The sequence below is a fragment of the Micropterus salmoides genome, unplaced genomic scaffold (genome assembly GCF_014851395.1).
Source record: "Micropterus salmoides isolate LMB-PRFRI ecotype aquatic unplaced genomic scaffold, ASM1485139v1 Ms_hic_scaffold_15, whole genome shotgun sequence".
NCBI classification, from domain to species: Eukaryota; Metazoa; Chordata; class Actinopteri; order Centrarchiformes; family Centrarchidae; genus Micropterus; species Micropterus salmoides.
The window spans coordinates 21,934,350-21,950,426 of NW_024040596.1; the positions used below are offsets into that span (position 1 = coordinate 21,934,350).

The following is a 16,077-nucleotide window of genomic DNA, read 5'->3' on the forward strand; positions in this document are numbered from 1 at the left end:
GTTGAAATACACAGCATATATACTATACAATACATGGCATTTTAAATTAATAACTTGTAAAAGTGGCAATATATAAAGTGATCACATTAAAAGTTAGAAAAAATGTTTACTAGAAATCCTATATATATTTATATATGTATATATACTTGGATATCAATCTGTTTCATGCAGAACTGAGGCCTGTGAGTATAAACTATTCTGGCACAAAAATGAAAACACTTTTGGTTTTATTGGAAAGATACTGTGTAATCACATCACAAAGTTGAGCTCACTATATCAAATCAACAGAAAAAAAGATTATTACTAGTTTCAGCACCTGTGAGAAGTACAAGAGGTGGAAATTATTTTTCTTTTCAGAATACACGTACAAAAGTTTTCAACTCAGGTATTATAATGGCACCAGTATCTAAACAGTCTAAGTGCTTCCCATCCTTACACACATTTTTAAAGCCCTCGCACTGATTGCTCCGTTATTGATGGGGATTCTATCAAATTCACTGTTTCCACTAAAATAAGCGTTACAATCAGCGAGGCCCAACATGTGGTTGGTCAGACTTAATTCCATCCCTTGAAACGCATTAAAAAAAGATTACTTCTGCATTTTGTTTTACCTCTACATAGATTTCTCCAAATTAAACTGTGACAGGTAGGAGGAAAGCAAAACAGGGACATGTGCATCTGCAGTACATGCTAATGTGTTGTGGGTTAATATGAGATGATTCATTCAAAGCCTTCTGAATAACTCCACATATGTGATTTCTGTCACTGGTTCAACCCTTTAATCCTCTATACATTACAAATACACTATCAAAATGTTTTATTCAAGAAAAATAAAACTGGCAGAGCTACCATGAACTCATGACCCTTACAAAATGAAAACAACAGAAACAACACACATTTTAAGGAACACACTCTAATTGTTAGAGTGGCCATTAGTGCTCCCAAATTTCTGTTCACCTAATGACTGAAGTTTTGAAATTTCTTTGTGAATATACAAATAGATTAGCAGTCAAATTTTATCTCAACTTTTTTATCTCCACTTATTCACTTCCGGAGCTTTCAACCAAACGCACCAAAGACCACCTTTGAACAGAGACACGGGTTATTTTCTCATGACCACCTGTTATCACACGACTGAACTTCCATACTTTGTCACGTGATGACAACTGTGCGACCTCCATCTCCTGATGAAGACTAAACTGTGAGATGCATTTGAAAGCTTTGGAAAAAGCTATTATGTGGACCTTGGGTTAAGCTGATTTTGTCAAACTACTGTTTCTGAGGTCAAGAATGAACTTTGAAGCTGCTCAGAAATAGTAGTTATGAGGATTAAAAACAACCTCTATGAGTGGGCTTCAGTTCCAAACATCAACAGTGAGCTGGAGGAAAAAGAATTCTGAGTTTCTATCACTAAATCACAGAGTTTTTATACTCAAAAAATTTAAAATATTTTTGTTTGTTTAGTTCCCAGTTGACATGAGCAAATACTTGGGTTGAGGATTAACTGATGTGTACCATTGGAACCAATAAAATAACCATAAAAAAATCTAATGTAGCTTTGTAGTAAAATACATTTAGTCAAAGTACAATAAAATAAACATAAAAAGGGCTCAAGACGAAAGATTGTGCTTTCATTTGATTCATTGGATGATATAAAAAAAATGGCTACTGGAGACATTTCTGTCCAGGTCTATGAGATAAAAATACATTTACAGTTAAAAACACTACGATGTGCGGCTGAGTTTGAACCCACCGAGGTTTCTGCTGTGCAGTTTACGAATAAACAAAAGTGTTAGTTATGAAATTCAAATACGTTGATGACCCTGACTTCTCTCAACACACTTCTCTATAAACAAACACTGCAGATCCCAAAACAGAGTACAGCACTCCAAAATATAACGTCTCCAACAAAGGCCTTTTCTCATATACTTAGCTGCCATGACTGTGGTAGGCCTGGTGGATTACATGAATACACACATACATTGTCGTCTATTATACATCGATGTGTTACAAATATGCAAAGTTGGTTTCATACAAGCCATAAGAACATTTTTCATATCAAATAAACAGAAATATGAGGTCTACTCATGCTGTAGAGTCTATGTACAGTATATAAAAAAATAAACAAATACGTACGTGTATCTTCTCAAAAAACAACGCACAGTAACACAAAATTGCCTCTTTTAAACAGAACGCACATTTTCATGGATTTTAAGTGTATCGCATAATCGTAGCCAGTAGATTTCACACAGAATCCAATCTGCTACATATTTAAAAAATGGCGGCTCTGCAATCTCACATCACAATCCATAGTTTACAACATTGCAAAACAGACACATATTATAAAACACAGAAGAATGAAATGTCAAGGAAAAATCATAACTTGGATCATGATGGTCATTTTTGTGACGAAAAACTGACAGTTTACTGTGGCACAATGAGATGACGCTTGACTTCAGATTTAACACAACCCCAATTATCTCAACCCCGAACACGTCTGAATGTCCATTAAAATTGTGCTTTGCCTTGAAAAACTGCTTGTTTGCAGAACAACAGTAAGTATGGTCAGTCAAAGTGGAAAAACTAAATAGTTCTGCAATAGTGTTTTTGCAACAACCTGTTTGGGTAGTAAATTAAATATTCAGATTTGCTTTTACTTACAAATTTGTTTTAATTAAAATTACCCCTTCTGTTGCTGCCCTACTGGACTTAACCTAGTGAGTGAAGTGTTACCATAACTAATAGGAACCCCAGGTTGCAGAAACAATAATCCATCTTTAAAATTGTGCCTTATCCTACAAAGAATCTTATTTTAATAGCATCTCTGACAATCTTCTGTTGTGGAGAAGCAGAAAAACAATATGAGTGAACTGAGAAGTGTGACGTCACACTGCAATACGTCTCTTTTTAACATTTGACATGACTGAGGCAATCCTCTGTCTGCTGATGTACACAGTTCTTCCACATCCTTCACAATCGGCAGTTGGTAGCATCTTTAAAAACACAAAAAAATGACTTTTTTGGACCCAATTACTTGCAGAGTCCGCTATACAAGTTATTGTGTAATAATTCATTTTTTAAAAAGGTTGGTTCACACCAGGATGTGGATCAAGTAGACAATTAATTCAAAGGCTTCAACTGCAATTGACTGAGCTTGCCTGACGTAGAAATGTCTGAGTCTTAATTTAAATCCCCAAGCTGGGTCTTGTTGTCATAGTTTTGGCCAGACTGCAGTTTAACACCGAACCCACCACTGTGAATTTTAAGTTACCATGGCAACAGGGATTATTAAATCATAAATATTTGGCAGGTGTCCCTAAAATCACATTTCAGGACTTCTTAAACATAGTTCTGGTCCACAGTGTAGCTACTGTACTACATCAAGGTACAACAATGGCTATGTTTTAAGGACTGGTCAGGCATTATTTCTTAAACAGTAAACACACACGCTCGAATGGAGCCAGATGAGGCCAATAAAATACGAGCCTTTTCAACACGTAAACCATAATGCAACTAGAAAACAATTAAGGTCTAAACAGAGGTGACGCGTCAAAATCCACCATTTTGTTTGACATGATCTGGCTAGGATAACAAAAACATGGTTGAGATGAACCACAGGGAGGTTCTTTTTGTTGTTGAAAGATTTAAGGATATTATTTCCTCTGCCTCATTGGACATTGGACTCTCTACAATAAACATGATGGGTACAGTGTTGAACTAACTTATGTGGGTATTAGCAAAATCTACGAAAATGAAAAGGCCCACAGTCAAAGATGTGTGGAGCAACATGTTAACCGTTGTCAGCAGCTGATTTTACCTTTTTAATGATGTTGCAAGGATAGTAGCTACTGTTCTGGATCCATCACACTACAGTTTTAGACTAGAACGTTTATTTTAGCACTTTGCCAATGTCTATCATCAGACCTGGGTGACAGCACATACAAGTGTATTCAGTGTACTGATACTTGAAAGATTTTGTATTTTTTTTATATTTTAAATGTATTATACTGACAGGATACTTAAGAGAAGGTAGTGTAAGCAGGATTAGGGAGTTTTCATCCAAAAGTGCCAGTCGTGTGTAAACTGGAAGGCCAGGCAGGCAGAATCAAACAGTCAAAGTATTTGAAAAGAACTGATACGCTACTTGGCCCAGCTCGGTGTTCAGGACAGGAACTACTCAGATTTATGGCAGTAAAGGTCTTTGAGGGCTTTAAGTTCTTCAATTAGTGTCTTGTTTTGGTTCTCCAGGACGGCCACTCGGTTCTCCAAACACTTTACATACTCCTTCTTCTTCCTGCGACATTCACGGGCTGCCTCTCTGTAGGAAGGATGAGACACAGTTTGTCTTTTGGATTCATTTTTGGGGGATTTGCCGGACATTTTGAAACCTTTGAATTTGAGTGATACATATTATTATTATTATAATTATTATTAAATGCGCTTACCCCAGACTAGCTTTAAGGCTGGCCTGCTATACTCTACACTGAGACATACAGTGGGTACGGAAAGTATTCAGACCCCTTTAAATTTTTCACTCTTTGTTTCATTGCAGCCATTTTCCAAAAATCAAAAAAGTTCATTTTATTTCTCAGTAATGTACACTCAGCACCCCATCTTGACAGAAAAAAACAGAAATAGAAATCTTTGCAAATTTATTAAAAAAGAAAAACTGAAATATCACATGGTCATAAGTATTCAGACCCTTTGCCGTGACACTCATATTTAACTCAGGTGCTGTCTATTTCGTCTGATCATCCTTGAGATGGTTCTACACCTTCATTTGAGTCCAGCTGTGTTTGATTATACTGATTGGACTTGATTAGGAAAGCCACACACCTGTCTATATAAGACCTTACAGCTCACAGTGCATGTCAGAGCAAATGAGAATAATGAGGTCAAAGGAACTGCCTGAAGAGCTCAGAGCCAGACTTGTGGCAAGGCACAGATCTGGCCATGGTTACAAAAAAATTTCTGCTGCACTTAAGGTTCCTAAGAGCACAGTGGCCTCCATAATCCTCAAATGGAAGACGTTTGGGACGACCAGAACCCTTCCTAGAGCTGGCCGTCCGGCCAAACTGAGCTATCGGGGGAGAAGAGCCTTGGTGAGAGAGGTAAAGAAGAACCCAAAGGTCACTGCGGCTGAGCTCCAGAGATGCAGTCGGGAGATGGGAGAAAGTTGTAGTAAGTCAACCATCACTGCAGCAATCCACCAGTCGGGGCTTTATGGCAGAGTGGCCCGACGGAAGCCTCTCCTCAGTGCAAGACACATGAAAGCCCGCATGGAGTTTGCTAAAAAACACCTGAAGGACTCCAAGATGGTGATAAATAAGATCCTCTGGTCTGATGAGACCAAGATAGAACTTTTTGGCCTTAATTCTAAGCGGTATGTGTGGAGAAAACCAGGCACTGCTCATCACCTGTCCAATACAGTCTCATCAGTGAAGCATGGTGGTGGCAGCATCATGCTGTGGGGGTGTTTTTCAGCTGCAGGGACAGGACGACTGGTTGCAATCGAGGGAAAGATGAATGCGGCCAAGTACAGGGATATCCTGGATGAAAACCTTTTCCAGAGTGCTCTGGACCTCAGACTGGGCCGAAGGTTTACCTTCCAACAAGACAATGACCCTAAGCACACCGCTAAAATAACGAAGGAGTGGCTTCACAACAACTCCGTGGCTGTTCTTGAATGGCCCAGCCAGAGCCCTGACTTAAACCCAATTGAGCATCTCTGGAGAGACCTGAAAATGGCTGTCCACCAACGTTTACCATCCAACCTGACAGAACTGGAGAGGATCTGCAAGGAGGAATGGCAGAGGATACCCAAATCCAGATGTGAAAAACTTGTTGCATCTTTCCCAAAACGACTCATGGCTGTATTAGATCAAAAGGGTGCTTCTACTAAATACTGAGCAAAGGGTCTGAATACTTATGACCATGTGATATTTCAGTTTTTCTTTTTTAATAAATTTGCAAAAATTTCTACATTTCTGTTTTTTTCTGTCAAGATGGGGTGCTGAGTGTACATTACTGAGAAATAAAATGAACTTTTTTGATTTTTGGAAAATGGCTGCAATGAAACAAAGAGTGAAAAATTTAAAGGGGTCTGAATACTTTCCGTACCCACTGTATTTTGGTCATGGACCTTCCACAAAGGCAGCAGCTTTGATTTTGGGATGTTTCTGAACAGCAAAGCTGGTATTGAGATATACAAGACACAGATTTCCTCCTCTGTACATACCTGTTCTTCATGAGGCGGACTTCCCGTTTGCGGGTGACCTCCTCAGTAGCGCCTCCTGTGGGGAGGGCGGGGGAAGACGCCATCACAACCCCCGGGGCGATGGTGCTTGCAGGGGCTGCTCGGATCTGATAGGCCTGGACGTCACCAGAGGCAGCTGAAAGGTGTGGTTGTCAGAAAGTGAAATTTAATTTCTTGATAAAACCACTTTTGCTTGGAGAACCAATGCGTCCTTATCGTGTTTGCTGACTGTGAATAGCTAAATGTTTTTGTCTTCAATATCAAAAGTAGAAATTTAAAAATTTAAAATAGCTTTTCTACAAGGATGCATTATAAAATAAAATGGTTACATCAAAAATAATGGATATATGTGCAAAATATCAGATATCACTATCTTCAGCCCAATTACACACCACTTCATTAACACAGATGATGTGAAAACTCTCACCTTGGACCACCACCTGGTTACTGGGAACCAGTATCTGCTGGCCGTCGCTGGTCTGCGCGTACTGGAGGATGGTGGCTCCAGGCTGGGCTGCTGCTGCGTTGGTCATGGTCAGAGTCTGAAGTCCCTGGACTCCATCTGTACCGTTATTAGCCAGCTGAATAGCCCCGCCCTGTGTGATTGCAACTGTGTGTTTGGTGAGAGGGACAGATGTCAACGGGAGAAAGGGAACAAGAGAGAGAATTAATCCATATCAAAGAATAAATAATAATAATAATTACATAAATAAATGTGTCATATTTAATTTTTTACTTTATGCAAGACGTCATGTCACTCCAAAACAAGCTGACACAAAGCCTTCGACTTTTTATGGCAGTTGTTATGGCAAAGTACACCGAAGAAACCCGCTGTTTGTGTAGAAGATTTTATAATAAAAACTCTGCGAGTAAAAAGCCAGTAGGAGTAAAAAATCAAAATGCTTGTTTAACAAGAATAAACTTGAATATACTTGATGTTTTCAACTGTTATGTCCGCAGTCCCCCATCCACCAGCGGTGTGATGTACACAGCCATAGCGCGCTCATGTTCACAACAATATGACAGCTGATTGGATGGAGCATAACTGTTTAGCCTAAGTACCCATGTATCTTAAAACTGAGCCAGTTTTAGTACATTTATTAGCTAAGACGATAGCTACCACTCCCAAACCAGCCCCTGCTCCCTCTACCAGCCTAAGGAGGTGCACTTCAGGCGATGGTGTAGGCGATGACGTAGGTGACGCCGTAAGGCAGGGGGCTACGCAGAGGCTACGCCGTCGATTTGACGCAGAAGTATAAATTGCACTTGACTTGTCAAGCAGTGAATCCACATTAGCAGCTGAGTGAGGATGTGTTCTACATTACTTTCAAACTTCAATCAGGGTTTTGATGTCAGGAATATTAGTTTGATTTGTTTCAAGGGAAAATCGCTGCTGCTGTTCTTTCTTATCTTTGAAATATAAATAACTTCTAATATGGATTCATTTTTTATTTTTTTCAAATAATAATAATTTCTTAGTGATAAAAAAGGACAGATAAAAAGGATCTATAAGCCTAGTGGAATCAATAAAATCCTAACTATACCCATCCCACATTGTGTCCTGTCTGAATTACATCAACCTGCAGCCTCAGATACAGCTCCACTGAGTCAACTATCACCTACTGTATTGGCCACTGCTGGTCTGGTAGATGGGTGTGGGGACAGTAACTGTGGTGATTGAGGGCGTGGCGGCGGCAGCGGCGGCGGCAGCTGAGTCCTCCTCAGCCTTTTCTTCCTCGATACGAGGGACAGCAGGTGCATCGGATGAAAGGTCATTCAGGATTTTCCTGTTGGAACAAACAAGGGTGGGATTTACTCACAAAACCTATTGGGCAGGGTTCGTGTGAACATTTTTTTCATGTAAAATGCTGCATCAGTTTTAGTCTCACCATCACCTATTCACAATCATTTCCATGTCCTATACATATAATCTTTATAGTTTTTATATATCTTATAGTTTCACTGAAAAACAGCACAACTAATTTGCATCCTCAGATTTTTAGATACTCATGTACCAAAAATTTGCTATTTATTTGCTAATTTGCTTCTTGCAGCAAGAAGATCATTATAGATCTTTACAGTAAACAAGGTTCTTTTGCATTGAACACAGCTCAAAAAAATCTTCTAGTTCTAGAAATAGCAGAACTGGGACAAATGAAAAAGAGATGATTTCATACCCTATAAACATAGGGTTTGTACCCTATGGTGTTTGGTAAACAAATTCACACATGCAGCTAATCGGCCTTTCAAAAATGTAAACAAAGCCAAAAAAGTGCCCGTGGTCCTTAAACTTTTCTTGCAATGTTTAATTTAATTATGGGATATCTTGATCGTCTTGGCGGTCTCCTGAAAGCATTCATACACATCACCCACACAAATTACCTGTACGAGGGCCGTCGTGACAGAATCTCTCTGCGCTTCTGAGAGTCAGTCACGCTGTCCACTGACTCCTGTGAATCCTCGCTTTCTGCTATGGTGGATATCTGGAACAAACAAACCAATAAACCAGACAGAAATGCATCAAACAAACCTTCTAATTTCACGTTCTTTATATTGCAGCTTAAAAAGACCTAAAACTAGGATTGTACATGTGTGTTTTACCTGCACGGCCTGGACCTGTGGGGACTGGATAACAGACGGCTGTGCAGCCTGGATGACACCATGGACTTGAACCGTCTGTCCATTGGGAAGCTGTACCAACGTAACTGTGGGACCTGTGGCCGAGGCGTGGCCTGTTGTCATCGTTACCTGAAATTCAGGAGCGACTGACCATGCTGTCTGCCATGTGCATTTTAACATTAAGTATGTTTTATTTTACATTTGTGGCATTCAAAATTGTTATTTTTCTAAATGTTTGTACACCAGTTGCACTTCCTGAGTCTAAACAGCAACATCAAACTGACTTTTTTAATATCTTACTTTGCTGTGTATGCACAAGACTTTTTTAAACAAACTAAGCCAACATTGCAGAGCTTAAGCTGGGCACAGCTTGCAGAGACTGGAAGAAGTGGTAATAGTGTTAACGTCATCAGTTACCTGTGCCAAAGTAGCAATCTGTGCTTGGGTGATTTGTTGGTTCTCCGCCTCAGTCACAGCAGTCTCCACCCCATGCTGAGCCTCAACTGCTGACTCCATCTTCATTGGCTGAGCTAAGGATGAAGATTTGAAGAGAAGCTGTTAAAACTGGTGTTCTGTAGAGCTGCAGCCACAGCATCTGGATCACCGATGGTTTGTGTGACGCAACCTCAGGACTGAAAATGTGCCATAAAAGACAACAACAGAAAACACTACAAATTTAGAGAAAAAAAAATATTTGAAAGGCACATCAAACTTTCTAAAATTCATAATGGGTGGTGAAGGGGTTAAGTGTCCCTGAGCAAGACACTTAACCCCTCGTTGCTCCAGAGGCATGCAACCTCTGACATGTATAGCAATTGTAAGTCGCTTTGGATAAAAGCGTCAGCTAAATGAATAAATGTAAATGAAGGAGTTACTAATGACATTAATATTAACAATTGTCAGCTAAAGTATGAGTAAAAAAAAATCTCTAGATGTTGTTCTATCTCAAATATGTAAAATACCATAAGGAACGTTCACTTATGGTTCTTAAAACGTTATATTTGGCACATCAATAAAACATGGAACAACTAATCACTCTCATACTGGAGTGGATCCCGACGGATTCTCTATTAGCTCTGATATCATGGTACACACAAGAGAAAGATGCGCGACTCTGAGTGTGAATTGTAAAGTGCAGGAAACATTATGTATACTGCTTTTCTTTTCAACTGTTGTTTGTTAGTTGGTGGAATATAAAGCTGCTGCCAGTGGTGGTGTTTTCTTGGTAAACAGTCACATTTCAGGTGTAATTATCTAATTAAGTCTATTTTCGACCAAGTGTAATAATAATAATAATAATAAACTGTATTTATAGAGCACTTCTCAAAACAAAGTGCTGAGAAAATGAAATAAAATACCAAGATTAATTATTTTAAAAATAAATAAATAAACAGGAAATTAAAAATCAAATAAAATCTGGATGTGCTTTCTCATAAAAGTAAATTTTTAGAAGAGACTTAAAAGAAGACAGTGACTTGGACAGCCCAATTTCCTCAGGCAGGTTGTTCTGGTGCCTTGGGTCCCTGACTGCAAAAGCTCTGTCCCTTTTAGTTTTCAGCCTGGACTTGGGAAGAGTTAGAAGATTCCTGCCAGAAAGATCTCAAACTACACAAAGGTTCATAAGGGATTAGAAAATCTAAAATATAATCTGTAGCCAGGCCATGAGGAGCCTTAAAAGAAATCAATAATATCTTTATATCAATCTCATAACAAACAGGGAGCCAATGTAAAGAGGCTAAAACAGGTGTGATGTGATCGTCCCTCTAGGTTCTGGTCAAAAGCCTAGATGCTGAGTTTTGTATGGTCTGTAGTCGTTTCAAAGTTTTTCCAGTAGGAGAAGAGGCTAAAATCTATTCCAATTTTTGCAATACTTCTTAGGTGATAAAACACGACTGGAAAAGCTTAGTGATACATTGCTCAAAAAATCAAATTGCTATCAAACCGGACACCAAGATTTCTTGCAACAGGCTTGACAAGTTGTGACAGGTGATGGCAGTATTTGTTTTGTGGTATGTTGGGGCCCAATTACAAGGATTTCTGTTTTGTTAGAATTGAGCTGAAGCAAATGTATCAACATCCAGATTTTTATTTCAGTCTGTTTATTGATCTTAGTGGGCTTGATACGGAGGTACAACTGCGTGTCATCTGCATAACGGTGTAAAGGAATACCTTGTCTACAGGTCACATCACCCAGGAAGAGAATAGGGAGAACAAAATTGGTCCAAGAATTGATACCTGAGGCACACCATAATTAATATGGGAAAAGACCACATGAAGTTGTTAATGGAGACACAAAACTCCCTATTAGACAAATATGATGAGAACCAGTTTAATGCAGTACCAGATACGCCCACCCAGTGCCTCGTTCTATCTAAAAGAATGCCCTGATCAACTGTGTCAAAGGGAGCACTTAACATCCTTTCAAATAAAGTTTTTTTTTTTGGAGAATGAAATGCTTATAAAAACTTAACATAAACTTTTAGTCATATAGGAATGTTTTCACCTAACCTCAAATGATGTTCCCAGAATGTTCCTGCAATCTAGAAATGTTGGGCACCCTCCTGATGCCCATACATTTGTTACTATTAATTAAAGATAAAAATCTTACTATAGTTTGATTTATTGGTCAAAGAAAAGCTGGTCCTCTGCTGCACCACAGTTGTAAAATTAAGTATAAAGTCAGAACTCAAAAATGTGTGCGAGGGCAAATGTGTGCCCCTGATAGTAACATCTGCTTCTGTTCATGATTAATTATGTGATTGGGCACTTTGGGAAAAAATCTGAAAGCATTTCAGAAAACTGCTCATGAAGGAACTTTGAATTTAGGGGTGATCTGATCTGTCAACAAGGAATGCCACAGACAGCACTTCTCTCTCATGAAAGTTGTTTTGTTCAGACTGAATCAATCCATGTCACTGACCATATCTGTCAAAGTTTATTACACGATAAATTACACAACAAACTATTTTTTTCCTTGGCTTAAAATGAGGCAAAGTGACAACAGTGACTCACTGAACCTTGGCTTGCTGTTTGTTCCATCTGCTTACTACTCAAAGCTATGACTTAGATAACAATGTAATGACGCTAATTAAGACAACAAGCTCCCATAAATCCTACATTTATGAAGCTTATTGTGTTGAGCTTTTGTTGACAGACTCTATCAGAGACCCTGCCGTCATTCTGGAGGCTGGAGTTTGTTGTTGTGTCGCAACGGATAGCTTTTTTACTTAAAGGTGTTTGTATTAATATTGAATACAAAATACTGAATACTAAAAAACACTACAGGCAAACGCACTGTGAATCCCAAAAGGAGGTGTGGTGGTACAGTGAGCACAGGTTTGTCTGGATGACTTGTTTATGCAAGACAAGTGGCTCTACGACCGGCATACAGTAGGAAGTGGTTTGGCAGTACAATTTGGTGACTTCGACTAGTAATTCATGTTGTATAATAATGTCGTCTTGAATCCTGTGTGCTGATATTTTACACTCAAAATGTGACTGAATATTTCATGTTGGTTTCAGGGTTTCACTCAAGCCCCCCCCCCCAAAAAAGGTGATATGGTTTGATAATTTTAAGTTTTAATACAGAACTGATGTGCGAGCCAGTTGTGCTGGAAATGTTTAATAATAAATCTTTAATAAAAGATTTTAAAGAAGAGATTTTATTTAACAGTGACTTTTGTGAGTCTTTGGAATGCAAAAATATAAAACAATCAACAATAAGGCATTCACAAGGACAGCTAAATTTTCTCTCCTTGTTTACAAACTTCTGCCACCACTACAAACAACAACCGACGCATACAGGCAAAAGTCACAAGATAACAGGGAAACTGAATGATCTGTAACACTCAGACTCTCTCCTCAGTGATTGATCGATTGATTGATTGAACTTCTTTATTGATTGTAAATATAAAAGTGGCGTCTCCAGCAAGAAATGCCCTATCTACAGATACCATCAAAAGGATAAAAACAAAATAGAGCCAGTCAGCTTATTTCTATTGTGGTCTGTTTTAGTAAGGCAAATGGGTAGGAGCATCATGAAAAGGCAACTAGTTAGTTATTTCCAAGTATAAATAGTTTCTCTTAAAAATTAAAATTCATTAACAATACAATATAACCAATACTTACACATTCCTATTTACAATACAATTTCTGTCACAAAATACAATAAATATGGAAGTTCACTAAATCTTAATGTCCCTCCCTGCTGCTGTCAGACCTGACAAATGTACATCTTATGTGCCGGCTCTTATGAGCTTATTGTCTAGTAGCCACTTTATGTTTTCACCCAGCACCACCATGGAGTGATTCAACTGTTACAATAGCAATCATGCAGCACTCCTGAAATATCTTTCATTGTTGCCAGCATGGTCAGGTTTTTGTAAAAGTGGCCTTTTATTTCTCGTCATTGCAACGTTCTGGATGATGCCAGCCCATCTGAGCAGAGGCAGAGAAACAATCTGCATTTAGTGTATTTCTCCAAGTGTCTAAGAGTCACTTTAATAAAAAAAACATTGCAAAAACAAAAGGTTGTGATGACACCCTGTTGAGTAATTAGCTCATATAAAAATAAGATTAGATATAGCCAAATCTGAAATATAAAATATCAATAAAAGGTGAAAATCCACAGTATACACACTACCAACAATAAACAGCAAGTTAACAGTAAGGAGCACTCTGGGTGATGAAGTGGGAAATTTACACTACTAATCTCTTACAAGTAGTTGAAATAGTTACTTGTAAATGACCAGCAGGTATCTCTGAACTGATAATCAAAAATGCAAATGTTTTCTTCGGTTGGTAAATTAGTTCTAAAAGCTGTTATAGTTTTTAAATAATAATTACTGTGACTAAGACTGTGTTCTGGATGAATTTATTATTATAATAAAATAGATAACAAATAGTTCAAGTAAAATTAATCAATTTTAAATGAATTAACTTACCAATTAAATGAAAGGAAAATATTAATTAAAACTTAAAAATTTTAACTACTACAATAATAATAATAATAAAAAAACTAATATAATAATAATAATAATAATAAGCCTAATCATAATTATAATAAAAACACGATTGAACACGGTCTAACTAAGCCCTTGATGGGAGAAACTAATTAACCTTGTGGAAGACGTACATGAGTTACTCTGAATCTATACCTGCAGACATGATCACAAAAGACCTTTAAAGACTCGGAGATGTGATCTCACACAGACTTCGGTTGTTCGCTGAGCTCAGTGATCTCACACTGTGCGTAGCCTCTCTCCGCTGCATGATTGGCTTTACACATTTCTCCCTCTGCTTTTCAAAAATCACTTGGATGCGGTGTGCGTGTGACAGCATGGCCCGGGCAACGCCCCCCTCGACGCAAACCGGCCACATCCCAGGAGAGGAGAAACAATTACAACTTAAATCTGACAGCAAAACACAAGATGCGTCTTAAACCTCCAGGCCTGAGTTCATGTTTTCAACCAAACGCGGCGGCCCGCAATGGCCGATTTCAATCGAGATTAACATGAATGAAAAATAGGAAGGTAATTATCGATAAGTCGGTGGTGCTGGTTGTGTAAGCAGGGGTCAAATCACAATTTATCTATGAGATTCCAAACAAATTCAAGCAATTAACAGACATAGGCTAAATGAAAATATCGCGGTTGACAATCAATGGACCGATTTAAGGGAAAAACAAATCTGTTAGCAAAAAGCTTTAATCGCTACAGCATCATTTGACAGTTTAAGTAAAGTCCTGTCACACTTTCTGGTGGTTAACACACAAACTGCGCCTCCTGGTTCACTATCAAAGTCACAAACCGCCGCAGCCTCCCCTCCCTCCATCCTGCTACAAACACACCGCGGCGCCATGATCTCTTTGTTTCCTTCGGGCCGAACCCGACCAGACCGACACTTTTTACGGCCGCGTCCCGTCTCTCTGAGCCCCGGACACCGCTCCGTCCTTACCGATACAGACTCCCTTCGTCACTCCCGGGCCTCCGGAGCTCCACTTTTATTCTGGCCGACACGTAAGAGCCCGCGTCAGGCTACACCTCCGCCGCGTCACCGGGAACAACAACACGGAGATTGGAGAAGGACGAGAAAGCAGATGGCGACACTGGCCGGAAATGGCCGACGTGCAAACGGAGCAGGGCGGAAAATAACGAGGAGAAGCGGATCCTAACGACACCCTCCAAGTCTTTGGCAAAATGACATTTTACAATAAGCAGTTTATAAGCAGTTAGTAAGTTTAATACTTATTTAACGAGAGCAACAATACTCTGTTAGCTAAACACGATGGTCATAAAATCTTTAAACGTGGACTATATTCGCTAGAGCTTAAAGGGTCGTTGGGTTCACTATCATATAAAAATGATTTCCTATTTTCTATGAAGATAGTTTTGGTTTGGGTCTAGATAGCAGTACAAGATGCTTACTTAAAGAAAAGTAGGCCCAAAAGTACAAGTATTTATACAGAATGTCCCATTTCAGTATGATGTATGTTATTGGATTATGATTAATGGTGCTGTCATGTGTAGCCTACATCACTTTAATGTTGCAGCTGGTAAAGGTGGAGCTAATTGTAATCAGTTTAAATACTGCTGCCTAGCTTGTGAATTTACCCCCGGGATCAATAAAGTCTTATCTTAGGGTTAACCTATAATAATAGGCTACATCATAATAACTAGTTATTAAGTGACCAAATAAATGTAGTGGAGTAATAGGTAGCCTACTATATTTGCTTCTGAATTGTAATGGAGTAGAAGTATAAAGTAGCAGAAAGTTCAAAAAGTACAGTTGGCTACTTGAGCAAATGTACTTTTCACCAGTGTTTACAAATAGTAGGTAGGCCTAATGTTTTCAGTCAAACACTTTACACTGAAGAAATAGTCCCAAACAGTTTACATTTAAGGTCTGTGAATTATCCAGAGAAACCATAACATTGCTTCTTGTAAGATAAGTTGCTTGCTGTTGATTTTCATGTAATTTATGTCAATTTTCCATTTTATCAGCAGCACAAACTCAAAGAATTCAGTGTATCTCCACTGTATGGATCCAGACGTTTCAGAGGCAGATAACTCAAAACATCTGCACATACTGTATATGATAATCAAAAATTAAAATTGTTAGTTATTGTTAGCATCTCACTATGATACTTTTAAATACTTTTTAATTACTGCTAATTATGGCCAATACAATACTGCATCTGGGCT

The 16,077-nt window shown here is 38.6% G+C and overlaps 1 protein-coding gene across 5 annotated transcripts; it reads right to left on the reverse strand.

Annotated features, from left to right (window-relative positions):
• Window positions 1-210: 210 nt before the first annotated feature.
• Window positions 211-14,987, reverse strand: creb1b (cAMP responsive element binding protein 1b). 5 transcript variants are annotated; one of them, XM_038721049.1, is made up of 8 exons: window positions 14,831-14,987; window positions 9,293-9,405; window positions 8,858-9,004; window positions 8,639-8,739; window positions 7,880-8,043; window positions 6,684-6,866; window positions 6,239-6,392; window positions 211-4,318 (listed from the first exon to the last, which is right to left on the reverse strand). In XM_038721049.1, the coding sequence occupies exons 2-8, from the start codon at window positions 9,395-9,397 to the stop codon at window positions 4,174-4,176; spliced, it is 999 nt and encodes a 332-aa protein (XP_038576977.1). In that variant the 5' UTR covers window positions 9,398-9,405; window positions 14,831-14,987; the 3' UTR covers window positions 211-4,173. The 5 variants fall into 5 exon arrangements, with proteins under 5 accessions (XP_038576977.1, XP_038576974.1, XP_038576975.1 ...); XM_038721046.1 differs by having other exon boundaries at window positions 8,858-9,034; XM_038721047.1 differs by lacking the exon at window positions 14,831-14,987 and adding an exon at window positions 14,724-14,821 and having other exon boundaries at window positions 8,858-9,034.
• Window positions 14,988-16,077: the final 1,090 nt, after the last annotated feature.

What these genes read in the sequence shown, in the direction of transcription:
- creb1b (XM_038721045.1), bottom strand. An exon ending in TCACGACGGCCCTCGTACAG is followed by an intron (nt 8,044 to 8,638) that starts GTAATTTGTGTG and finishes TTGTTCCAACAG; the next exon opens with GAAAATCCTGAATGACCTTT. An exon ending in GTCCGCCTCATGAAGAACAG is followed by an intron (nt 4,319 to 6,238) that starts GTATGTACAGAG and finishes TCCTTCCTACAG; the next exon opens with AGAGGCAGCCCGTGAATGTC.